Raw genomic sequence first — 26,181 nt, 5'->3', positions numbered from 1 at the left:
TAAAGGATTTGACAATGTTTTCAAGTGTGTGTGCAGACGAACCGAGTACACTGAAGAACGGTGTGTAGAAGGAGGACAGTGTTGCAATTGTGGTGGGGATCATGATACTGAGTTCCTGGAGTGCCCTGTAAGGGGGAAGGAGATTGAGGTCAATCGAATGCGATTAAAAATAATCGAGAAAACAAGTGATGGTGCTGGACACACCACAGCCTGTAGTAAATGTTTGCTGCCACACAAAAGATACCCTGTGTGTTAAGGATTATTGCCACAGTTAATCTGTACAGCACAAGTCTCAAATAAATCTTGTGGCTGATATTATTGTGGCTGAGGCAGAATAGTTTTTGCCATTTATGGATTTTATATTTTAAGACTTGCAAGGGGTACTGGTGCTGGAAGACCTGCCCTCCCAGGTTCCCCTTGAGCCAGTGTAGGGATCAGTTCTATTTTGTTTGATTTTTAAACCTAAATTGAATTTTTTTTTGGGGGGTGGGGGGGGTTAGGGTTAGAGCAAAGCTCATTTTTTTTGTCAATGTAATAAACTGACTAGGCTTAACTATGCATTTCAATAGCGTTGTCCATGTGCTTTTAGAATAGCAATTGCTTTGTCAAGGTCGTCCTTTTTTTAAAGAGAACCACACTTGTCTAGTGATTCAGCAGATAAGGGAAACAAACCATTTTATTTAGCACTAGCTCTCTCAAGTCACACCCACACACACATGATCCAAATCGAAAAAGACTGCTTGGTTGTTTAGCAACAAACACGTGCAACTATGGAGCAAAACAAGACTGGGTTGGCTTAGATTGTTTACAACATGTAAACTATATTTCGTCTTTAATGTTTATTGAAAACTTACATTTTTTGCAAATGACCACTTGTCTCAAATACATCATTCCAGTTGTTGGTTAGCAAGCTATAGTGAATTCTAACCTTCTTAGCAAAGACGTGACAATGAAAACAAGACATGGAGTTAAAAACGAGCCAGCCATGACTTCCCACATGGCAGATTGTCATTGTCGTTAGCGATTTGACCGTTCAGAACCACAACACACTGCATTCTGCCCATTGTTTTCGTCGTCAGCTAACCCGTCTATCATGTGGACAAACCGTTTGAGACAGTGATACTGAGAACCAAGGTGATGACGCTTTATTCCATTCTCATAAAATCTGCCATTTTACAAAGATATGAGTGACATACCGTTTCTTTCATTCTCTTTTTTAAGTGCACTAAAAAGTCACACCCTACATCATTGTGGGTGACACACAATGTGCCGAGATGTTATCCAAGGGGAGTATTCAGTCTGCCAAACTTTGTTTGGTGAGAGTTTCTATTAGTCAAATTCAGCTAGGTGCCTCCTGGTGCCGGGTTTTCCATTTTGGTTTCAATTATGTTGTTTTGACATGAAATGCATTGTGGGTTGACACAGAATAAAACAATAAATTCCATGATGGTATTGACTGTCCATTACTGCTCATCACTTAGCCATAATTTATTCACATTACTTTAATAAGGTATTTCTGCTGTTTTAGGTCAATATGATAACTTTATCATTTGAATTCCAAGTCATCTCATCTCTATAGAGCTGCTGTCTGACCAAAAAAAAAAATCACTATTTTAGTAGTTCTTCAAAGTAAAAAAGGCATACTTCTATGACTGCTGAATACCAACGATCAATCACTTGGATCATGTATTTTCAGGTAGAGATACCTGGCAAAGCAGCGATCACGTGTTCTTCTGTCTCTCCATGTCTGCACCACACAGACCAGACAAGTGGGCGTGCAATGGATTCTGGTCATTGTACACTGAAGAAAAATGTTTAAAATATATATATATAAAACACAACATATAAAATGTTGGTCCCATGTTTCTTGAGGTGAAAGGTAAAATATCCCTGAGATGCACAAAAAGCTTATTTCTTTCAAATTTTGTGCATAAATTTGTTTGTGAGCAAGATAATGCATCCACCTGACAGCTGTGGCATATCAAGAAACGGATTAAACAGCATGATCATTACACAGGTGCACCTTGTGCTGGGAGACAAAAAAAAAAAAAAAGGCCACTTTAAAAATGTGCAGTTTAGTCACAACACAATGCCACCGATGTCAAGTTGAGGGAACGTGCTGATTGCAAGAATGTTCACCGGAGCTGTTGCCATAGAATTAATTGAATGTTCATTCGTCTCACCATAAGCCGTCTCCCACCAAAATTTCAGTTAAATCGATCAGCACTCCCGGTTTTGTTCTGTTTGACGAAACGTCTGCAACTAAAAAGTTTGGTTTGGCAGAATGAATACACCCCAGGTAATGGCCGATTTTAAAACGGTCAACAGCCCCTATAGACATGTAGATTAAGACAGGGAAATGGGGCTTCATTTTTAAAAAAGGACCTCTTTGTGTAACTGGGTTATATTCAGTTAGGTGAAACATTCACAACGCTGCAGGTAAAAAATTATAACAATTCCCTATTGTGCCTGACAGAGTATCGTATATATGTTGTACACAACACATTTCTATCCATCTAAAACGTTCTGTGATGTTGCATCCTCTTGAACAATGCCCCCAAGGGGAACAGGTTGGTATATCAGTTCATCCAGGCAGAAAGGAACTGTACAGTATATAGCCATTTATAAAAACGGGGTGGTTCGAGCCCTGAATGCTGATTGGCTGAAAGCCATAGTATATCAGATCGTATACCACGGGTATGACGAAACATTTATTTTTACTGCTCTAATTACATCGGTAACCAGTTATATTTAAGCAATAAGGCACCTCGGGGAGGTTGTGATATATGGCCAATATACCACGGCTAAGGGCTGTGTCCAGGCACTCCTCGTTGCGTCGTTCGTACGTACGTAAGAACAGCCCTTAGCCGTGGTATATTAGCCATATACCCCCCCAGGCCTTATTGCTTAAATATAACTGGGAGGATCAAGGCGTCTTCATTCTCCAGCCCTTCCACATCTTCTGGAGCTTCTTGGTGCTGTAGGACAGCGACTTCAGCAGCCCTGTATGAGGAGAACACAGTCAGGTAGACCTGTACATCTGCCCTGTATGAGGAGAACACAGTCAGGTAGACCTGTACATCTGCCCTATATGAGGAGAACACAGTCAGGTAGACCTGTATGAGGAGAACACAGTCAGGTAGACCTGTACATCTGCCCTGTATGAGGAGAACACAGTCAGGTAGACCTGTATGAGGAGAACACAGTCAGGTAAACCTGTATGAGGAGAACACAGTCAGGTAGACCTGTACATCTGCCCTGTATGAGGAGAACACAGTCAGGTAGACCTGTATGAGGAGAACACAGTCAGGTAAACCTGTACATCTGCCCTGTATGAGGAGAACACAGTCAGGTAGACCTGTATGAGGAGAACACAGTCAGGTAAACCTGTACATCTGCCCTGTATGAGGAGAACACAGTCAGGTAAACCTGTATGAGGAGAACACAGTCAGGTAAACCTGTATGAGGAGAACACAGTCAGGTAGACCTGTATGAGGAGAACACAGTCAGGTAAACCTGTATGAGGAGAACACAGTCAGGTAGACCTGTATGAGGAGAACACAGTCAGGTAGACCTGTACATCTGCCCTGTATGAGGAGAACACAGTCAGGTAGACCTGTATGAGGAGAACACAGTCAGGTAAACCTGTATGAGGAGAACACAGTCAGGTAGACCTGTACATCTGCCCTGTATGAGGAGAACACAGTCAGGTAAACCTGTACATCTGCCCTGTATGAGGAGAACACAGTCAGGTAAACCTGTACATCTGACCTGTATGAGGAGAACACAGTCAGGTAGACCTGTACATCTGCACTGTATGATGTATGTGTACTTAGTGTTGACATCCTCAAATTAATTAAATATATAATAGAAGCAAACTATTATTTTTTTTTACCAGCCGTGGCGATTCCTTTGGCGGTCTGAGTTATGCTTGACGACTTCACTATTGACGATATCCCTGTAGAAAAGAAACAGAAGAGTCTGGGTCAATGATTTATATATATATACACACACACACACACACACACACTAGATGACTGGTAGGGGGCACTGTTTTGAAGCCAACACCCCCCCCCCCATCTTCACCGTTGTAAAAACATATTTCGAAAGCATGAATTTATTAAGAGTCAACATTCACCCACTTTGAATGTTATATTGTTTTTTGTGCTTCTCTGAGCGGATGTTCCATCCATTTCCTGGGTCATTTCCTGGGTATCGGAGCGATTGCAATTCAAGCAGGCAGAAATTTGGGCCGGTATGACGTAGCGTCGCGATAAACTTCAACAGAGTGATGACTGGAGTGAAAGAGATACCTCTGATATCAATGCAAAATTGACAGAAAAATTGTCTATTGAATCTCAAGTCAATAGGATTGTTTATTGGGAATACGACTTTTAGATCGCGAAAACGTCTCTCATACATGTCAGATTTAATACCGGCCGATGTCATAACGCGGGAGGTTGTCTTCTCTCGAATGAGCCATTGATCATAGCTAGCTAGCCAGCCCGCCCAGAGAGCGCATTGCATTGTGGGTTTTTGTAGTCGACTTGAGCTGCAACAGATTTTCCCAACGATGTCCACGTGTTGCTACCAACCTTATTATAAACGACAAAATGAAACATTTGTTCACAAAAAAAATACTGTTCTCACCTATTAGTGTTATGTGACACTAAATTAGAGGAACAAGTGGATTTGGGGATCAGGGTGGAATTCTCCTTTAAGGTCTACATTCATTCCACGTTTACACACCTAAATGCAAACTTTTAAATTATATTATGCGCGCTAAACAACATTTTTTGGAAATTACTCATGTTATTAGACCCACTACAACAACAAAAATACTTAAATACATGTAATTTTGCCCTTGAAACCTTTAATACTGTAGAATTCCATGTATTCCTATGGAGGACTGGTCCTACTGAGGAGACAATATGGCCGACTGGTGGCTTCAAAGCCTCTCATTGGCCAATACAGAGCAATCCAGGGTTTATATACAGTCAGAAGTTTACATACACCTTAGCCAAATACATTTAAAAACTTAGTTTTTCACAATTCCCGACATTTATTCCTAGTAAAAAATTCCCTGTCTTAGGTCAGTTAGGATCACCACTTTATTTTAAGAATGTGAAATGTCAGAATAATAGTAGAGAGAATTATTTATTTCATCAAATTCATCACATTCACAGTGGGTCAGAAGTTTACATACAGTCGTTCCAAAGTCTGTTGCCTCAGAGTCTAGATATTTTTGTCAGATGTTACTATGGAATACTGAAGTATAATTACAAGCATTTCATAAGTGTCAAAGGCTTTTATTGACAATTACATGAAGTTGATGCAAAGAGTCAATATTTGCAGTGTTGACCCTTCTTTTTCAAGACCTCTGCAATCCGCCCTGGCATGCTGTCAATTAACTTCTGGGCCACATCCTGACTGATGGCAGCCCATTCTTGCATAATCAATGCTTGGAGTTTGTCAGAATTTGTGGGTTTTTGTTTGTCCACACGCCTCTTGAGGATTGACCACAAGTTCTCAATGGGATTAAGGTCTGGGGAGTTTCCTGGCCATGGACCCAAAATATCGATGTTTTGTTCCCCGAGCCACTTAGTTATCCCTTTTGCCTTATGGCAAGGTGCTCCATCATGCTGGAAAAGGTATTGTTCGTCACCAAACTGTTCCTGGATGGTTGGGAGAAGTTGCTCTCGGAGGATGTGTTGGTACCATTCTTTATTCATGGCTGTGTTCTTAGGCAAAATTGTGAGTGAGCCCCATCTCTTGGCTGAGAAGCAACCCCACACATGAATGGTCTCAGGATGCTTTACTGTTGGCATGACACAGGACTGACGGCCAATACTCACCTCGTCTTCTCCGGACAAGCTTTATCCGGATGCCCCAAACAATCGGAAAGGGGATTCATCAGAGAAAATGACTTTACCCCAGTCCTCAGCAGTCCGATCCCTGTACCTTTTGCAGAATATCAGTCTATCTCTGATGTTTTTCCTGGAGCGAAGTGGCTTCTTTGCTGCCCTTCTTGACACCAGGCCATCCTCCAAAAGTCTTTGCCTCACTGTGCGTACAGATGCACTCACACCTGCCTGCTGCCATTCCTGAGCAATCTCTGTACTGGTGGTGCCCCGATCCCGCAGCTGAATCAACTTTAGGAGATGGTCCTGGCATTTGCTGGACTTTCTTGGGCGCCCTGAAGCCTTCTTCACAACAATTGAACCGCTCTTCTTGAAGTTCTTGATGATCCGATAAATGGTTGATTTAGGTGCAATCTTACTGGCAGCAATATCTTTACCTGTGAAGCCCTTTTTGTGCAAAGCAATGATGATGGCACCATGGTTGACAGAGGAAGAACCATGATTCCAAGCACCACTCTCCCTTTGAAGCTCCCAGTCTGTCATTCAAACTCAATCAGCATGACAGAGTGATCTCCAGCCTTGTCAACACTCACACCTGTGTTAACGAGAGAATCACTGACATGATGTAAGCTGGTCCTTTTGTAGAAGAAAAAGAAACGCACACCTATTAAGACGAGGTGCTGGCTAGCGGAGTAGAACACCTATTTAGACGAGGTGCTGGCCAGCGGAGTAGAACACCTATTAAGACGAGGTGCTGGCTAGCGGAGTAGAACACCTATTAAGACGAGGTGCTGGCTAGCGGAGTAGAACACCTATTTATGCGAGGTGCTGGCTAGCGGAGTAGAAAACGTGAAAATAAAAGAGAGCCACACACTCTAGGAGCTCAGATGCAAAAATGTAATTACCAACGTTTCGACAGCTAAGCTGTCTTCATCAGGGTATAATCCATTTTTGCATCTGAGCTCCTAGAGTGTGTGGCTCTCTTTTTTTTCCCCAAGCTGGTCCTTTTGTGGCAGGGCTGAAACGCAGTGGAAATGCTTTTGGGGGATTCAGTTGCAAAGAGAGACTTTGCAATTAATTGCAATTCATCTGATCACTCTTCGTAACATTCTGGAGTATATGCAAATTTCCATCAAACAAACTGAGGCAGCAGACTCTGAACATTTATGTGTGTGTCATTCTCAAAACTTTTGGCCACGACTGTACACTCATTAGTATTTGGTAGCATTGCCTTTACATTTTTTAACTTTGGTCAAACGTTTCGGGTAGCCTTCCACAAACTTCCCACAATAAGTTGGGTGAATTTTGTCCCATTCCTCCTGACAGAGCTGGTGTAACTGAGTCAGGGTTGTAGGCCTCCTTGCTCACACACGCTTTTTCAGTTCTGCCCACACATTTTCTATAGGATTGAGGTCAGGGCTTTGTGATAGCCACTTCAATATCTTGACTTTGTTGTCCTTAAGCCATATTGCCACAACTTTGGAACTTTGGGGTCATTGTCCATTTCGAAGACCCATTTGCGACCAAGCTTTAACTTCCTGACTGATGACTTGAGATGTTGCTTCAATATATCCACATAATTCTCTTTCCTCATGATGCCATCCATTTTGTGAAGAGCACCAGTCCCTCCTGCAGCAAAGCACCCCCACAACATGATGCTGTCACCCACGTGCTTCACTGTTGGGATGGTGTTCTTCGGCTTGCAAGCCTCCCCCTTTTTCTTCCAAACATAACGATGGTCATTATGGCCAAACAGTTATATTTTTGTTTCATCAGACCAGAGGACATTTCTCCAAAAAGTACAATCTTTGTCCCCATCTGCAGTTGCAAACCGTAGTCTGGCTTTTTTATGGCGGTTTTGGAGCAGTGGCTTCTTCCTTGCTGAGCGGTCTTTCAGGTTCTGTCGATATAGAACTAATTTTTACTGTGAAAATAGATACTTTTGTACCTGTTTCCTCCAGCATCTTCACAAGGTCCTTTGCTGTTGTTCTGGGATTGATTTGCACTTTTCGCACCAAAGTACGTTCATCTCTAGGAGACAGAACACATCTCCTTCCTGAGCAGTATGACGGCTGCGTGGTCCCATGGTGTTTATACTTGCGTGCTATTGTTTGTACAGATGAACGTGGTACCTTCAGGTTTTTGAAAATTGCACCCAAGGATGAACCAGACTTGTGGAGGTCTACAATTGTTTTTCTGAGGTCTTGGCTGATTTCTTTTGATTTTCCCATGATGTCAAGCAAAGAGGCACTGAGTTTGAAGGTAGGCCTTGAAATACATCCACAGGTACACCTCCAATTGACTCAAATGGTGTCAATTAGCCTATCAGAAGCTTCTAAAGCCATGACATTTTATGCAATTTTCCAAGCTGTTGAAAGGCACAGTCAACTTAGTGTATGTAAACTTCTGACCCACTGGAATTGTGATACAGTGAATTATAAGTTAAATAATCTGTCTGTAAACAATTGTTGGAAAAATGACTTGTCATGCACAAAGTAGATGTCCTAACCAACTTGCCAAAACTATAGTTTGTTAACAAGACATTTCTGGAGTGGTTGAAAAGCGAGTTAATGATTCCATCCTAAGTGTATGTAAACTTCCCACTTCAACAGTAGATCATACATCATGTACATCATTAGTCATACACATTAGTCATATATATTGTACATTAGTTATTATTATAGATATTAGGTTAAGCAGCACCAGCTGTCAGATCGATTCACCCCTTGTTTCATCGCCTTGCCCAGGATTCGAACTGGCAACCTTTGGCTACAGGTCCACCACCTCAGCCACTGAACTACATACCCTGCTGCACCACAGAACCGCAGTCTGGGTCCTGGGCCACCTGTAGTAGTATCTCCTCCACGTCCCTGTTCTTCCCAGGCGGGTCCACCAGTCGTGTGATCCTCTGCTGCAGGGTCCTGGGGAGGGCCATCAGCTGGACAAACTGACCCTCTGGACTCTTATCCACCTGGAAGATTTACACATATTACACACCTAGAACACACACACACACGTTAGGGGTCCTGGGGAGGGGCGTCAGCTGGTTAGGGGTCCTGGGGAGGGGCGTCAGTTGGACAAACTGACCCTCTGGACTCTTATCCACCTGGAAAATGTACACATATTACACACACACACACGTTAGGGGTCCTGGGGAGGGGCGTCAGCTGGTTAGGGGTCCTGGGGAGGGGCGTCAGCTGGTTAGGGGCCCTGGGGGAGGGGCGTCAGCTGGTTAGGGGCCCTGGGAGAGGGGCGTCAGCTGGTTAGGGGCCCTGGGAGAGGGGCGTCAGCTGGTTAGGGGCCCTGGGAGAGGGGCGTCAGCTGGTTAGGGGCCCTGGGAGAGGGGCGTCAGCTGGTTAGGGGTCCTGGGAGAGGGGCGTCAGCTGGTTAGGGGTCCTGGGAGAGGGGCGTCAGCTGGTTAGGGGCCCTGGGGAGGGGTGTCAGCTGGTTAGGGGTCCTGGGGGAGGGGCGTCAGCTGGTTAGGGGCCCTGGGGAGGGGCGTCAGCTGGTTAGGGGCCCTGGGGAGGGGCGTCAGCTGGTTAGGGGCCCTGGGGGAGGGGTCGTCAGTTGGTTAGGGGCCCTGGGGGAGGGGCGTCAGCTGGTTAGGGGTCCTGGGGAGGGGCGTCAGCTGGTTAGGGGTCCTGGGGAGGGGCGTCAGCTGGTTAGGGGTCCTGGGGAGGGGCGTCAGCTGGTTAGGGGCCCTGGGGAGGGGCGTCAGCTGGTTAGGGGTCCTGGGGAGGGGCGTCAGCTGGTTAGGGGTCCTGGGGAGGGGTGTCAGCTGGTTAGGGGCCCTGGGGGAGGGGTCGTCAGTTGGTTAGGGGCTGGGGAGGGGCGTCAGCTGGACAAACTGACCCTCCAGACTTCAACACACCTACAGGATGGTAGCTCTCCAGGAACAGGGTTGGAGATAAAGCCTACAGGAGGGTTTCTCTCCAGGAACAGGGTTGGAGTTAAAACCTACAGGAGGGTTTCTCTCCAGGAACAGGGTTGGAGTTAAAACCTACAGGAGGGTATCTCTCCAGGAACAGGGTTAGAGTTAAAACCTCCAGGAGGGTATCTCTCCAGGAACAGGGTTGGAGTTAAAACCTACAGGAGGGTATCTCTCCAGGAACAGGGTTGGAGTTAAAACCTACAGGAGGGTATCTCTCTCCGGGAACAGGGTTGAAGAGCCCTGATATAGACTGTATACACACATTTGGGATGGAGGCCAGACCCACACACACACACACACACTTCTCACCTCCAGTTTCCCCTGCTGTGGCTTGTACACCACCTGTGGACACTCTTGCAGAATATTGTTGTAGAGGATGCGGAAGTGTTGGACGTTTTCCTTGACAATGTTAGCCACCTTGGACCGGTCTTCTCCAATCACCATCCTGAAATCCCCTTGGGTGGGACAACAGACAGTTTCACAACCAACCAGCAGAACAGTACACTGATAACCAATATTCTCCACCCATGTGTGCGTTTTTCACTCCCCGTCATGGATTTAAAAAGCATTTGATTGGTGCGTTGAGTGGAGGGAGTTTCCACCATTTTTAAATGCATGTAAATGAAGTGTTCGAGGTGAATTGGGACGTAACACGGGGCTAGAATTAAAGGGTTAGGGTAGCCTAGTGGTTAGAGTGTAGAGGAGGCAGGGTAGCCTAGTGGTTAGAGTGTAGAGGAGGCAGGGTAGCCTAGTGGTTAGAGTGTAGAGGTGGCAGGGTAGCCTAGTGGTTAGAGTGTAGGAGGTGGCAGGGTAGCCTAGTGGTTAGAGTGTAGAGGAGATAGGGTAGCCTAGTGGTTAGAGTGTAGAGGAGATAGGGTAGCCTAGTGGTTAGAGTGTAGGGGAGGCAGGGTAGCCTAGTGGTTAGAGTGTAGAGGCGGCAGGGTAGCCTAGTGGTTAGAGTGTAGAGGAGATAGGGTAGCCTAGTGGTTAGAGTGTAGAGGTGGCAGGTAGCCTAGTGGTTAGAGTGTAGAGGCGGCAGGGTAGCCTAGTGGTTAGAGTGTAGGGGTGGCAGGTAGCCTAGTGGTTAGAGTGTAGAGGTGGCAGGGTAGCCTAGTGGTTAGAGTGTAGGGGAGGCAGGGTAGCCTAGTGGTTAGAGTGTAGAGGTGGCAGGTAGCCTAGTGGTTAGAGTGTAGAGGAGATAGGGTAGCCTAGTGGTTAGAGTGTAGAGGTGGCAGGTAGCCTAGTGGTTAGAGTGTAGAGGCGGCAGGGTAGCCTAGTGGTTAGAGTGTAGGGGAGGCAGGGTAGCCTAGTGGTTAGAGTGTAGAGGCGGCAGGTAGCCTAGTGGTTAGAGTGTAGAGGTGGCAGGTAGCCTAGTGGTTAGAGTGTAGAGGTAGCAGGTAGCCTAGTGGTTAGAGTGTAGAGGTGGCAGGGTATCCTAGTGGTTAGAGTGTAGAGGTGGCAGGGTAACCTAGTGGTTAGAGTGTAGGGGAGGCAGGGTGGCCTAGTGGTTAGAGTGTAGGGGAGGCAGGGTGGCCTAGTGGTTAGAGTGTAGAGGTGGCAGGGTAACCTAGTGGTTTGCGTGTAGAGGCGGCAGGGTAGCCTAGTGGTTAGAGTGTAGGGGAGGCAGGGTAGCCTAGTGGTTAGAGTGTAGAGGCGGCAGGGTAGCCTAGTGGTTAGAGTGTAGGGGTGGCAAGTAGCCTAGTGGTTAGAGTGTAGAGGTGGCAGGGTAGCCTAGTGGTTAGAGTGTAGAGGTGGCAGGGTAGCCTAGTGGTTAGAGTGTAGAGGAGGCAGGGTAGCCTAGTGGTTAGAGTGTAGAGGAGATAGGGTAGCCTAGTGGTTAGAGTGTAGAGGAGATAGGGTAGCCTAGTGGTTAGAGTGTAGAGGAGATAGGGTAGCCTAGTGGTTAGAGTGTAGAGGAGATAGGGTAGCCTAGTGGTTAGAGTGTAGGGGAGGCAGGGTAGCCTAGTGGTTAGAGTGTAGGGGAGGCAGGGTAGCCTAGTGGTTAGAGTGTAGAGGATGCAGGGTAGCCTAGTGGTTAGAGTGTAGAGGAGGCAGGGTAGCCTAGTGGTTAGAGTGTAGAGGAGGCAGGGTAGCCTAGTGGTTAGAGTGTAGAGGAGATAGGGTAGCCTAGTGGTTAGAGTGTAGAGGAGGCAGGGTAGCCTAGTGGTTAGAGTGTAGAGGCGGCAGGGTAGCCTAGTGGTTAGAGTGTAGGGGTGGCAGGTAGCCTAGTGGTTAGAGTGTAGAAGGGGCAGGGTAGCCTAGTGGTTAGAGTGTAGAGGAGATAGGGTAGCCTAGTGGTTAGAGTGTAGAGGAGATAGGGTAGCCTAGTGGTTAGAGTGTAGAGGAGATAGGGTAGCCTAGTGGTTAGAGTGTAGAGGAGATAGGGTAGCCAGCCTAGTGGTTAGAGTGTAGAGGAGATAGGGTAGCCTAGTGGTTAGAGTGTAGAGGAGGCAGGGTAGCCTAGTGGTTAGAGTGTAGAGGAGATAGGGTAGCCTAGTGGTTAGAGTGTAGGGGAGGCAGGGTAGCCTAGTGGTTAGAGTGTAGGAGGTGGCAGGGTAGCCTAGTGGTTAGAGTGTAGAGGCGGCAGGGTAGCCTAGTGGTTAGAGTGTAGGGGTGGCAGGTAGCCTAGTGGTTAGAGTGTAGAAGGGGCAGGGTAGCCTAGTGGTTAGAGTGTAGAGGAGATAGGGTAGCCTAGTGGTTAGAGTGTAGAGGAGATAGGGTAGCCTAGTGGTTAGAGTGTAGAGGAGATAGGGTAGCCTAGTGGTTAGAGTGTAGAGGAGATAGGGTAGCCAGCCTAGTGGTTAGAGTGTAGAGGAGATAGGGTAGCCTAGTGGTTAGAATGTAGAGGTGGCAGGGTAGCCTAGTGGTTAGAGTGTAGAGGTGGCAGGGTAGCCTAGTGGTTAGAGTGTGGAGGAGATAGGGTAGCCAGCCTAGTGGTTAGAGTGTAGAGGAGATAGGGTAGCCTAGTGGTTAGAGTGTAGAGGAGATAGGGTAGCCTAGTGGTTAGAGTGTAGAGGAGATAGGGTAGCCTAGTGGTTAAGAGTGTAGAGGTGGCAGGGTAGCCTAGTGGTTAGAGTGTAGAGGAGATAGGGTAGCCTAGTGGTTAGAGTGTAGAGGTGGCAGGGTAGCCTAGTGGTTAGAGTGTAGGGGCGGCAGGGTAGCCTAGTGGTTAGAGTGTAGGGGAGGCAGGGTAGCCTAGTGGTTAGAGTGTAGAGGTGGCAGGGTAGCCTAGTGGTTAGAGTGTAGAGGTGGCAGGGTAGCCTAGTGGTTAGAGTGTAGGGGAGGCAGGGTAGCCTAGTGGTTAGAGTGTAGAGGTGGCAGGGTAGCCTAGTGGTTAGAGTGTAGGGGCGGCAGGGTAGCCTAGTGGTTTGAGTGTAGGGGAGGCAGGGTAGCCTAGTGGTTAGAGTGTAGAGGTGGCAGGGTAGCCTAGTGGTTAGAGTGTAGAGGTGGCAGGGTAGCCTAGTGGTTAGAGTGTAGGGGAGGCAGGGTAGCCTAGTGGTTAGAGTGTAGAGGTGGCAGGGTAGCCTAGTGGTTAGAGTGTAGAGGTGGCAGGGTAGCCTAGTGGTTAGAGTGTAGAGGCGGCAGTTTAGCCTAGTGGTTAGAGTGTAGAGGCAGCAGGGTAGCCTAGTGGTTAGAGTGTAGAGGTGGCAGGTAGCCTAGTGGTTAGAGTGTAGGGGCGGCAGGTAGCCTAGTGGTTAGAGTGTAGAGGCGGCAGGGTAGCCTAGTGGTTAGAGTGTAGGGGTGGCAGGTAGCCTAGTGGTTAGAGTGTAGAGGCGGCAGGGTAGCCTAGTGGTTAGAGTGTAGAGGCAACAGGGTAGCCTAGTGGTTAGAGTGTAGAGGCGGCAGGGTAGCCTAGTGGTTAGAGTGTAGAGGCGGCAGGGTAGCCTAGTGGTTAGAGTGTAGAGGTGGCAGGGTAGCCTAGTGGTTAGAGTGTAGAGGTGGCAGGTAGCCTAGTGGTTAGAGTGTAGAGGCGGCAGGGTAGCCTAGTGGTTAGAGTGTAGAGGTGGCAGGGTAGCCTAGTGGTTAGAGTGTAGGGGCGGCAGGTAGCCTAGTGGTTAGAGTGTAGGGGCGGCAGGGTAGCCTAGTGGTTAGAGTGTTGGGCTAGTAAAAAACTAAATTGTGTGTTCAAACAAGCTGGGGGAAAAAAAAAAACTGCAGAACACTAAAACTAACAAAAACGTCCCACCAGTTTGACGGTGAAGCATAACAGTAATGTTAAACTAGTCAACAGCTTGGGGAGAAAAAGGAAAAACAACTAATTGTGCTTAACATTGACTTTGCAGATAGCAGCTACTTTAAAATGTTTTACTTTCAGTGATAGGTGTTTGTTTACTTCATTTAAAATGAAGTATTGGTAAGTTGCCCCTAAATAATTCAAATGTAACTAAAAGTCTAGTCACCGGCGTAGGAGAGCCCGGCAATCTGCAGGAGCAGGTCCTCTTCAGAGAAGCTCTCAGGCAGCATGAGGAAGGAGGCAGTCACAGCGCTCTTCAGGTTCCCCACCAACGCAGCACGCATCTTCCCGTTTTCACCCTGCACTAGGATCTTCACCTACACAATAACATAGTCAGCTTCCTGTTCCCACCCTGCACTAGGATCTTCACCTACACAATAACATAGTCAGCTTCCTGTTCCCACCCTGCACTAGGATCTTCACCTACACAATAACATAGTCAGCTTCCTGTTCCCACCCTGCTCTAGGATCTTCACCTACACAATAACATAGTCAGCTTCCCGTTTTCACCCTGCACTAGGATCTTCACCTACACAATAACATAGTCAGCTTCCTGTTCCCACCCTGCTCTAGGATCTTCACCTACACAATAACATAGTCAGCTTCCTGTTCCCACCCTGCTCTAGGAACTTTACCAACACAACAATAACATAGTCAGCTTCCTGTTCCCACCCTGCACTAGGATCCTCACCTACACAATAACATAGTCAGCTTCCTGTTCCCACCCTGCTCTAGGATCTTCACCTACACAATAACATAGTCAGCTTCCTGTTCCCACCCTGCTCTAGGATCTTCACCTACACAATAACATTGTCAGCTTCCTGTTCCCACCCTGCTCTAGGAACTTTACCTACACAAATCAAATCAAATCAAATCAAATTTTATTTGTCACATACACATGGTTAGCAGATGTTAATGCGAGTGTAGCGAAATGCTTGTGCTTCTAGTTCCGACAATGCAGTAATAACAAGTAATCTAACTAACAATTCCAAACTACTGTCTTGTACACAGTGTAAGGGGATAAAGAATATGTACATAAGGATATATGAATGAGTGATGGTACAGAGCAGCATAGGCAAGATACAGTAGATGGTATCGGGTACAGTATGTACAAATGAGATGAGTATGTAAACAAAGTGGCATAGTATAGTATAAAGTGGCTAGTGATACATGTATTACATAAGGATACCGTCGATGATATAGAGTACAAAGTGGCATAGTATAGTATAAAGTGGCTAGTGATACATGTATTACATAAGGATACCGTCGATGATATAGAGTACAGTATATACGTATGCGTATGAGATGAATAATGTAGGGTAAGTAACATTTATATAAGGTAGCATTGTTTAAAGTGGCTAGTGATATATTTACATCATTTCCCATCAATTCCCATTATTAAAGTGGCTGGAGTTGAGTCAGTGTCAGTGTGTTGGCAGCAGCCACTCAGTGTTAGTGGTGGCTGTTTAACAGTCTGATGGCCTTGAGATAGAAGCTGTTTTTCAGTCTCTCGGTCCCAGCTTTGATGCACCTGTACTGACCTCGCCTTCTGGATGATAGCGGGGTGAACAGGCAGTGGCTCGGGTGGTTGATGTCCTTGATGATCTTTATGGCCTTCCTGTGACATCGGGTGGTGTAGGTGTCCTGGAGGGCAGGTAGTTTGCCCCCGGTGATGCGTTGTGCAGACCTCACTACCCTCTGGAGAGCCTTACGGTTGAGGGCGGTGCAGTTGCCATACCAGGCGGTGATACAGCCCGCCAGGATGCTCTCGATTGTGCATCTGTAGAAGTTTGTGAGTGCTTTTGGTGACAAGCCGAATTTCTTCAGCCTCCTGAGGTTGAAGAGGCGCTGCTGCGCCTTCTTCACGATGCTGTCTGTGTGAGTGGACCAATTCAGTTTGTCTGTGATGTGTATGCCGAGGAACTTAAAACTTGCTACCCTCTCCACTACTGTTCCATCGATGTGGATAGGGGGGTGTTCCCTCTGCTGTTTCCTGAAGTCCACAATCATCTCCTTAGTTTTGTTGACGTTGAGTGTGAGGTTGTTTTCCTGACACCACACTCCGAGGGCCCTCACCTCCTCCCTGTAGGCCGTCTCATCGTTGTTGGTAATCAAGCCTACCACTGTTGTGTCGTCCGCAAACTTGATGATTGAGTTGGAGGCGTGCGTGGCCACGCAGTCGTGGGTGAACAGGGAGTACAGGAGAGGGCTCAGAACGCAACCTTGTGGGGCCCCAGTGTTGAGGATCAGCGGGGAGGAGATGTTGTTGCCTACCCTCACCACCTGGGGGCGGCCCGTCAGGAAGTCCAGTACCCAGTTGCACAGGGCGGGGTCGAGACCCAGGGTCTCGAGCTTGATGACGAGCTTGGAGGGTACTATGGTGTTGAATGCCGAGCTGTAGTCGATGAACAGCATTCTCACATAGGTATTCCTCTTGTCCAGATGGGTTAGGGCAGTGTGCAGTGTGGTTGAGATTGCATCGTCTGTGGACCTATTTGGGCGGTAAGCAAATTGGAGTGGGTCTAGGGTGTCAGGTAGGGTGGAGGTGATATGGTCCTTGACTAGTCTCTCAAAGCACTTCATGATGACGGATGTGAGTGCTACGGGGCGGTAGTCATTTAGCTCAGTTACCTTAGCTTTCTTGGGAACAGGAACAATGGTGGCCCTCTTGAAGCATGTGGGAACAGCAGACTGGTATAGGGATTGATTGAATATGTCCGTAAACACACCGGCCAGCTGGTCTGCGCATGCTCTGAGGGCGCGGCTGGGGATGCCATCTGGGCCTGCAGCCTTGCGAGGGTTAACACGTTTAAATGTCTTACTCACCTCGGCTGCAGTGAAGGAGAGACCGCATGTTTTCGTTGCAGGCCGTGTCAGTGGCACTGTATTGTCCTCAAAGCGGGCAAAAAAGTTATTTAGTCTGCCTGGGAGCAAGACATCCTGGTCCGTGACTGGGCTGGGTTTCTTCCTGTAGTCCGTGATTGACTGTAGACCCTGCCACATGCCTCTTGTGTCTGAGCCGTTGAATTGAGATTCTACTTTGTCTCTGTACTGGCGCTTAGCTTGTTTGATAGCCTTGCGGAGGGAATAGCTGCACTGTTTGTATTCGGTCATGTTACCAGACACCTTGCCCTGATTAAAAGCAGTGGTTCGCGCTTTCAGTTTCACACGAATGCTGCCATCAATCCACGGTTTCTGGTTAGGGAATGTTTTAATCGTTGCTATGGGAACGACATCTTCAACGCACGTTCTAATGAACTCGCACACCGAATCAGCGTATTCGTCAATGTTGTTATCTGACGCAATACGAAACATCTCCCAGTCCACGTGATGGAAGCAGTCTTGGAGTGTGGAGTCAGCTTGGTCGGACCAGCGTTGGACAGACCTCAGCGTGGGAGCCTCTTGTTTTAGTTTCTGTCTGTAGGCAGGGATCAACAAAATGGAGTCGTGGTCAGCTTTTCCGAAAGGGGGGCGGGGCAGGGCCTTATATGCGTCGCGGAAGTTAGAGTAACAATGGTCCAAGGTCTTTCCTCCCCTGGTTGCGCAATCGATATGCTGATAAAATTTGGGGAGTCTTGTTTTCAGATTAGCCTTGTTAAAATCCCCAGCTACAATGAATGCAGCCTCCGGATAAATTGTTTCCAGTTTGCAGAGAGTTAAATAAAGTTCGTTCAGAGCCATCGATGTGTCTGCTTGGGGGGGGATATATACGGCTGTGATTATGATCGAAGAGAATTCTCTTGGTAGATAATGCGGTCTACATTTGATTGTGAGGAATTCTAAATCAGGTGAACAGAAGGATTTGAGTTCCTGTATGTTTCTTTCATCGCACCATGTCACGTTAGTCATAAGGCATACGCCCCCGCCCCTCTTTTTACCAGAAAGATGTTTTTTCCTGTCTGCGCGATGCGTGGAGAAACCTGTTGGCTGCACCGCTTCGGATTGCGTCTCTCCAGTAAGCCACGTTTCCGTGAAGCAAAGAACGTTACAGTCTCTGATGTCCCTCTGGAATGCTACCCTTGCTCGGATTTCATCAACCTTGTTGTCAAGAGACTGGACATTGGCAAGAAGAATGCTAGGGAGTGGTGCGCGCTGTGCCCGTCTCCGGAGTCTGACCAGTAGACCGCCTCGTTTCCCTCTCTTTCGGAGTCGTTTTTTTGGGTCGCTGCATAGGATCCACTCCTTTGTCCTGTTTGTAAGGCAGAACACAGGATCCGCGTCGCGAAAAACATATTCTTGGTCGTACTGATGGTGAGTTGATGCTGATCTTATATTCAGTAGTTCTTCTCGACTGTATGTAATGAAACCTAAGATGACCTGGGGTACTAATGTAAGAAATAACACGTAAAAAAACAAAAAACTGCATAGTTTCCTAGGAACGCGAAGCGAGGCGGCCATCTCTGTCGGCGCCGGAAGTCAAGTATACAACAATAACATAGTCAGCTTCCTGTTCCCACCCTGCACTAGGATCCTCACCTACACAATAACATAGTCAGCTTCCTGTTCCCACCCTGCACTAGGATCCTCACCTACACAACAACATAGTCAGCTTCCTGTTCCCACCCTGCACTAGGATCCTCACCTACACAATAACATAGTCAGCTTCCTGTTCCCACCCTGTTTTAGGAACTTCACCATCACAACAACAACATAGTCAGCTTCCTGTTCCCACCCTGCACTAGGATCCTCACCTACACAACAACAACATAGTCAGCTTCCTGTTCTCACCCTACACAGCAGTCAGGTACCAAAACCATGGTGCACAACTGAATTGTAACTAAACTTATAGTTCCATCGCATGGTTGTATCTGTGATCACATGACCAACATCATGGTTATGTACATGCTCAACAAACCTCTGCTCTAGGTTACAGTCACCTCTGCTCTAGGGTACAGTCACCTCTGCTCTAGGGTACAGTCACCTCTGCTCTAGGGTACAGTCACCTCTGCTCTAGGGTACAGTCACCTCTGCTCTAGGGTACAGTCACCTCTGCTCTAGGGTACAGTCACCTCTGCTCTAGGGTACAGTCACCTCTGCCACAGGGACCAACACCTACCGGTTTGTGCAGTCGGCCAGCAATATACATGGTCTTCCAGTGGAGCAGGTCGTCAATCAGAGAGTCAGTACTGATCACGCCATACTTCATTATCTGTCGAGAGAGAGAGAAGACCTTTAGGTTACAGAGACGAGCCAGATTAAAACAAGATGTTGGAGAGGTGCAGTGAAATGTGTTGGAGAGGTGCAGTGAAATGTGTTGGAGAGGTGCAGTGAAATGTGTTGGAGAGGTGCAGTGAAATGTGTTGGAGAGGTGCAGTGAAATGTGTTGGAGAGGTGCAGTGAAATGTGTTGGAGAGGTGCAGTGAAATGTGTTGTTTTACTGGGTCTGCCATAGTAGCACGGTGCCCCTGGAGCACATTAGGCTGAAGTGCCTTGCTCAAGAGCACAGACAGTTTTTTTTAACAAAGCTATCTACAAGTTGACTTGTTTTTCTATATTGTAGAAACCTCATCCCCAGACTATTGCACACAGCGCATATAAACCTGAGACATCAACCATTCTAAACGGGCCTTAGTGGGAGTGACAATAGAATTATAGTTTGGCAAAAAAGTATTTAGTCAGCCACCAATTGTGCAAGTTCTGTCACTTAAAAAGATGAGGCCTGTAATTTTCATCATAGGTACATTTCAACTATGACAGACAAAATGAGGGAAAAAAATCCAGAAAATCACATTGCAGGATTTTTAATGAATTTATTTGCAAATTATGGTGGAAAATAAGTATTTCGGCCCTGCAGACACTCGGCCCTGCAGACACTCGGCCCTGCAGACACTCGGCCCTGCAGACACTCGGCCCTGCAGACACTCGGCCCTGCAGACACTCGGCCCTGCAGACACTCGGCCCTGCAGACACTCGGCCCTGCAGACACTCCGCCCTGCAGACACTCGGCCCTGCAGACACTCCGCCCTGCAGACACTCCGCCCTGCAGACACTCCGCCCTGCAGACACTCCGCCCTGCGTGGAATGAGATTGCCACGTGGGACCTGCAGACACACCCCCGTTCTGATCGACGGGGATGTAGTGGAGCAGGTTGAGAGCATCAAGTTTCTTGGTGTCGACATCAACAAAATATCATGGTCCAAACACACCAAGACAGTCGTGAAGAGGGCACGACAACACTTTTTCTCCCTCAGGAGACTGAAATGATATGGCATGGGTCCTCAGATCCTCAAAATGTTCGCCAGCTGCACCATTGAGAGCATCCTGACCAGTTGCATCACTGCCTGGTATGGCAACTGCTCTGCATCTGACCGTAAGGCACTACAGGCTGCATCACTGCCTGGCCCTGTGGGCGTGTAGGGCCCTGTGAGCGTGTAGGGCCCTGTGAGCGTGTAGGGTCCTGTGAGCGTTTTCCGGGCCTTCCTATCACACCTCCTGATATAGATGTCCTGGATGGCAGGAAGCTTGGTCACAGTGATGTACTGGGTTGTCCGCGCCACACGCTGTCCGCACCATGCGATCGAGGGTGGTGCCATTGCAATACCAGGCAGTGAAGCCTCTCTCTCTCTTTCTTTCTCTCTCTCTCGGAGGACCTGAGCCCTAGGACCATGCCTCAGGACTACCTGACATGATGACTCCTTGCTGTCCCCAGTCCACGTGGCCGTGCTGCTGCTCCAGTTTCAACTGTTCTGCCTGTGATTACTATTATCTGACCATGCTGGTCATTTATGTTATAATCTCCACCCGGCACAGCAAGAAGAGGACTGGCCACCCCTCATAGCCTGGTTCCTCTCTAGGTTTCTTCCTTGGTTCTGGCCTTTCTAGGGAGTTTTTCCTAGCCACCGTGCTTCTACACCTGCATTGCTTGCTGTTTGGGGTTTTAGGCTGGGTTTCTGTACAGCACTTTGAGATATCAGCTGATGTACGAAGGGCTATATAAATAAATTTGATTTGATTTGGAGGGAATACCTAAAACATACACGCTTACCCTTCCATCCACAGGTACTAAGGTGTTGTAGTACACCCCAGCCCCGTGTTCTTCCTGTATCCGGCTGATCTTCCTAGGACCCAGGAACTTTAATACAGAATAGTGTTTTCTGTTCTGCATCAGGTTCATGGTGTGCCAGGTGACTGGATCGTCTACAGCGAACACAAAATCCAGCATGTTTTTCTGGGAGGGGAGAAGAGATGCTCGTCAGTTATATTATTAAAGGATTTTTGATCAATAATGACTAATTATGTATACATTTCAATCAGGACTGACTAATCAGAATACTATTATGTTACTGTATAGATGTATGAATTTTCTTTATTGATCCCAGTACTGAATATAATGTGTATAAATATAATCAAGAATTAGAACAATGACTGTCTGGTCCTTGGTAGAAATGAATGAACTATATCGTCAGACTGGCTAGAATGCTTATCTACACAGGAAGACCTTGGCTCATAAATAATATTAAATTGGTAGGGAGACGATGTGGGAAGGCTTGAGATACTATACAGCCTTTGTACCAGGGTGGGAGAAGAGACGGGACAGTTGGAAAACGAATGACGTCATTTTCAGTTTATAACCTGTGGTAAACTGTATCGTGTTCAGTACTCTCCAGAATAAACGCTAGTGCAGTTTATAACCTGTGGTAAACTGTATCGTGGCAGGTGGCAGGGTAGCCTAGTGGTTAGAGTGTAGAGGAGATAGGGTAGCCTAGTGGTTAGAGTGTAGAGGTGGCAGGGTAGCCTAGTGGTTAGAGTGTAGGGGCGGCAGGGTAGCCTAGTGGTTAGAGTGTAGAGGAGGCAGGGTAGCCTAGTGGTTAGAGTGTAGAGGAGATAGGGTAGCCTAGTGGTTAGAGTGTAGAGGTGGCAGGGTAGCCTAGTGGTTAGAGTGTAGGGGCGGCAGGGTAGCCTAGTGGTTAGAGTGTAGGGGAGGCAGGGTAGCCTAGTGGTTAGAGTGTAGAGGTGGCAGGGTAGCCTAGTGGTTAGAGTGTAGAGGTGGCAGGGTAGCCTAGTGGTTAGAGTGTAGGGGCGGCAGGTAGCCTAGTGGTTAGAGTGTAGAGGTGGCAGGTAGCCTAGTGGTTAGTGTGTAGAGGTGGCAGGGTATCCTAGTGGTTAGAGTGTAGAGGTGGCAGGGTAACCTAGTGGTTAGAGTGTAGAGGAGGCAGGGTAGCCTAGTGGTTAGAGTGTAGAGGTGTTCAGTACTCTCCAGAATAAACGCTAGTGCAGTTTATAACCTGTGGTAAACTGTATCGTGTTCAGTACTCTCCAGAATAAACGCTAGTGCAGTTTATAACCTGTGGTAAACTGTATCGTGTTCAGTACTCTCCAGAATAAACGCTGCTGATTGATTTTGAGACTGGTCTCTGTCCATTTTATGCAAATAAGTGTCTTACAAATTCTTAGAAGTGGACAGAGTGTTTAATTTAATTGGGTATTAAAACATGTAGGAATTTAATTCCAGATACATATATTCATTGATCAATGTTATGTTACACACACATTGTTGTATTTCAACAACCGCGGTATTGATATCTACCCTACATGACCAAAAGTGTGTGGACACCTGCTCATCGAACATCTCATTCCAAAATCATGGGCATTAATATGGAGTTGGTCCCCCCCTTTGCTGCTATAACAGCCTCCTCTCTTCTGGGAAGGCTTTCCACTAGATGTTGGAACATTGCTGAGGGGGACTTGCTTCCATTCAGCCACAAGAGCATTAGTGAGGTCGGGTACTGATGTTGGGCGATTAGTCCTGGCTCGAAGTCAGTGATCCAATTCATTCCAAAGGTGTTCGATGGGGTTGAGGTCAGGGCTCTGTGCAGGCCAGTCAAGTTCTTCCACACCGATCTCAACAAACTATTTCTGTATGGACCTCGCTTTTAGCGCGGGGGAATTGTCATGCTGAAACAGGAAAGGGCCTTCCCCAAACTTTTGCCACCAAGTTGGAAGCACAGAATCATCTAGAATGTCATTGTATGCTGTAGCGTTAAGATTTCCCTTCGCTGGAACTAAGGGGCCCGAACCATGGAAAAACAGCCCCAGACCATTATTATTCCTCCTCCACCAAACTTTACAGTTGGCACTATGCATCGGGACAGGTAGCATTCTATTGAGGCATGTAGCGTTCTCCTGGCATCCGCCAAAACCTAGAAGCGTCTAGAGTGAGTGATTCATCACGCCAGAGTCCATTGGCGGCGAGCTTAACGCCACTCCTGCCGACGCTTGGCATTGTGGATGGTGATCTTAGCCTTGTAGTGAGTGTTGCAACCGAGGACAGACGTGTTTTCCTTTTACACACTACGCCCGCTGATGCGTTGTTGCTCCTAGACGTTGGGGGGGCAGCTCTAGCAGGGCAGAAATTTTACTTGTTGTAAAGGTGGCATCTTATGACAGTCCCACATAGAAAGTCACTGAGCTCTTCAGTACGGGCCATTCTCTATCGAGATTGCATGGCCGTTTGCTCGATTTTATACACCTGTCAGAAACGGGTGTGGCTGAAATAGCCAAATACACTAATTTGAAGAGGTGTCCACATACTTTTGTGTGGATATATATACTATATATATATATATAGTATATAGTATATTTCTGCGCTCTTGCTAGTCGTGCATGTTGTCCTCTTAAAGTTTGGCATGGCAGACGGTTCCATAAATTGGCAAGAGAGCACACTGGCACCCAGGCTTCCTAGCCTTTGTACCAAGTTTGTACCATTTCGTCTAATGACATGCATATACTAAATAATATATTATGTCTCACGACTTACCCCCATTTGACCTTGGCTAGTTCCATTTTGTTTGAATACTCCAGATCCATAGGCAAATGCGAGGCTGATGTCTTGAGGGAACTGCGACAGTATTCTTCGGTAGAGCACACTGGTGTTCTGCAGAGCTGGAAGCGTCATGATTGCAATGCGCTTTCATATAAATGGAGCTACAACAAGACTGAGAATGACATTTCAGCCAATTTAGCTAACCGGCCATTGCAAAGTATATTCACCGGCTCCGCTATTTCTTATCTAATAATTACAAACACGAGAAAAGTGAAGCAGCAAACGGTCACATAAGCCTACGCAATAGCATGGCACAGATTTTCTCTTTGACCATGGTTCCTGACTTTAATACATAGCTAGATGTGCCAATATTATCTGCACTGTTGTTGCTTTTTTCGTCATCAACACTAAGAAAGTACATCCGGGTTACGGAATTTCAGAAACGTTCTTAAATAAAAGTCCCCCGCGTAATTGTAGAAAAGTGTCAATACCTGAATTTATTCATGATGTGAATTTTTTTAATCTAAACAATTACATTAATTAGTCATATGTGTTCATATTTAAGTGACATTTGGGGTTTTCAAACATGTTCCAAGGTCAAATAAATGCCCCCAATACTAATCACTGTGAATGAAATAGGTGCTACAGTAAAAGTGTTGTAGAATGTACATATGGTGTCATTTCATGGAGTGCTGAATAATACAGAATGTTGCTTTTACTCCACCCAATTCAATGGGCACAATGTGAATCATGGTATATGGAATACAGGAAGGAGGTGGTGGTGAGGAAGGAGGAGGTGGTGAGGAAGGAGGTGGTGGTGAGGAAGGAGGAGGTGAGGAAGGAGGAGGTGAGGAAGGAAGGAGGTGGTGAAGAAGGAGGAGGTGAGGAAGGAGGAGGAGGTGAGGAAGGAGGCAGTGAGGAAGGAGGAGGTGGTGAGGAAGGAGGAGGTGGTGAGGAAGGAGGTGGTGGTGAGGAAGGAGGTGGTGGTGAGGAAGGAGGAGGTGAGGAAGGAGGTGGTGAGGAAGGAGGAGGTGAGGAAGGAAGGAGGTGGTGAAGAAGGAGGAGGTGAGGAAGGAGGAGGTGAGGAAGGAGGCAGTGAGGAAGGAGGAGGTGGTGAGGAAGGAGGTGGTGGTGAGGAAGGAGGAGGTGAGGAAGGAGGAGGTGAGGAAGGAGGTGGTGAGGAAGGAGGTGGTGAGGAATGAGGTGGTGAGGAAGGAGGTGGTGGTGAGGAAGGAGGAGGTGAGGAAGGAGGAGGTGAGGAAGAAGGTGGTGAGGAAGGAGGTGGTGAGGAAAGAGGTGGTGAGGAAGGAGGTGGTGAGGAAGGAGGTGGTGGTGAGGAAGAAGGAGGTGAGGAAGGAGGTGGTGAGGAAGGAGGTGGTGAGGAAGGAGGAGGTGAGGAAGGAAGGAGGTGGTGAAGAAGGAGGAGGTGAGGAAGGAGGAGGAGGTGAGGAAGGAGGCAGTGAGGAAGGAGGAGGTGGTGAGGAAGGAGGTGGTGGTGAGGAAGGAGGAGGTGAGGAAGGAGGAGGTGAGGAAGGAGGTGGTGAGGAAGGAGGTGGTGAGGAAAGAGGTGGTGAGGAAGGAGGTGGTGGTGAGGAAGGAGGAGGTGAGGAACGAGGAGGTGAGGAAGAAGGTGGTGAGGAAGGAGGTGGTGAGGAAAGAGGTGGTGAGGAAGGAGGTGGTGAGGAAGGAGGTGGTGGTGAGGAAGAAGGAGGTGAGGAAGGAGGTGGTGAGGAAGGAGGTGGTGAGGAAGGAGGATGTGAGGAAGGAGGTGGGGTGAGGAAGGAGGAGGTGAGGAAGGAGGCGGTGAGGAAGGAGGTGGTGAGGAAGGAGGAGGTGGTGAGGAAGGAGGAGGTGGTGAGGAAGGAGGTGGTGAAGAAGGAGGTGATGAAGGAGGAGGTGGTGAAGAAGAAGGTGGTGAAGAAGGAGGTGGTGAAGAAGGAGGTGGTGAGGAAGGAGGTGGTGAGGAAGGAGGTGGTGAAGAAGGAGGTGGTGAAGAAGGAGGAGGTGGTGAGGAAGGAGGTGATGAAGAAGGAGGTGAGGAAGGAGGAGGTGGTGTGGAAGGAGGTGGTGAAGAAGGAGGTGATGAAGGAGGAGGTGGTGAGGAAGGAGGTGGTGAAGGAGGAGGTGGTGAAGAAGGAGGAGGTGGTGAGGAAGGAGGTGGTGAAGAAGGAGGTGATGAAGGAGGAAGTGGTGAGGAAGGAGGTGGTGAGGAAGGAGGTGGTGAAGAAGGAGGTGGTGAAAAGGGAGGTGGTGAGGAAGGAGGTGGTGAAGAAGGATTAGTAGGAGTTGACTGTACTGAATGTGACGCTGTTGTCTGTGGTGATAGAGTTAACTGTGGAGTTGAAAAAAAAGCAGGCTTAGATCAAAACGTATAACATCTCCCAAGCCTGTG

The 26,181-nt window shown here is 47.5% G+C and overlaps 1 protein-coding gene across 2 annotated transcripts; it reads right to left on the bottom strand.

Annotated features, from left to right (window-relative positions):
• Positions 1-791: 791 nt before the first annotated feature.
• Positions 792-24,198, bottom strand: LOC139413913 (TAM41 mitochondrial translocator assembly and maintenance homolog). Of its 2 annotated transcripts, XM_071161769.1 has the most exons (9): positions 23,784-24,198; positions 21,012-21,194; positions 19,083-19,175; positions 14,193-14,343; positions 10,102-10,247; positions 8,667-8,832; positions 3,896-3,958; positions 2,890-3,003; positions 792-2,804 (listed from the first exon to the last, which is right to left on the bottom strand). In XM_071161769.1, exons 1-8 carry the CDS (start codon positions 23,919-23,921, stop codon positions 2,927-2,929), a joined length of 1,017 nt encoding a protein of 338 aa, XP_071017870.1. In that variant the 5' UTR covers positions 23,922-24,198; the 3' UTR covers positions 792-2,804; positions 2,890-2,926. The 2 variants fall into 2 exon arrangements, with proteins under 2 accessions (XP_071017870.1, XP_071017869.1); XM_071161768.1 differs by having other exon boundaries at positions 792-3,003.
• Positions 24,199-26,181: the final 1,983 nt, after the last annotated feature.

Source organism: Oncorhynchus clarkii, chromosome 7 (assembly GCF_045791955.1).
Source record: "Oncorhynchus clarkii lewisi isolate Uvic-CL-2024 chromosome 7, UVic_Ocla_1.0, whole genome shotgun sequence".
Taxonomy (NCBI): domain Eukaryota; kingdom Metazoa; phylum Chordata; class Actinopteri; order Salmoniformes; family Salmonidae; genus Oncorhynchus; species Oncorhynchus clarkii.
Note: the sequence above shows the minus strand (reverse complement) of the source record. Positions and strands in the feature narration are given on the sequence as shown.

Bases quoted from the DNA above. Each gene is read 5' to 3' on its own strand.
- LOC139413913 (XM_071161768.1), bottom strand. From the start codon at position 23,921: ATGACGCTTCCAGCTCTGCAGAACACCAGTGTGCTCTACCGAAGAATA. The intron at 19,176-21,011 runs GTAAGCGTGTAT...CTCTCTCGACAG, and splicing joins TAGTACCTGTGGATGGAAGG to ATAATGAAGTATGGCGTGAT. The intron at 3,959-8,666 runs GTATGTAGTTCA...TCTTTTCTACAG, and splicing joins CGGTTCTGTGGTGCAGCAGG to GGATATCGTCAATAGTGAAG.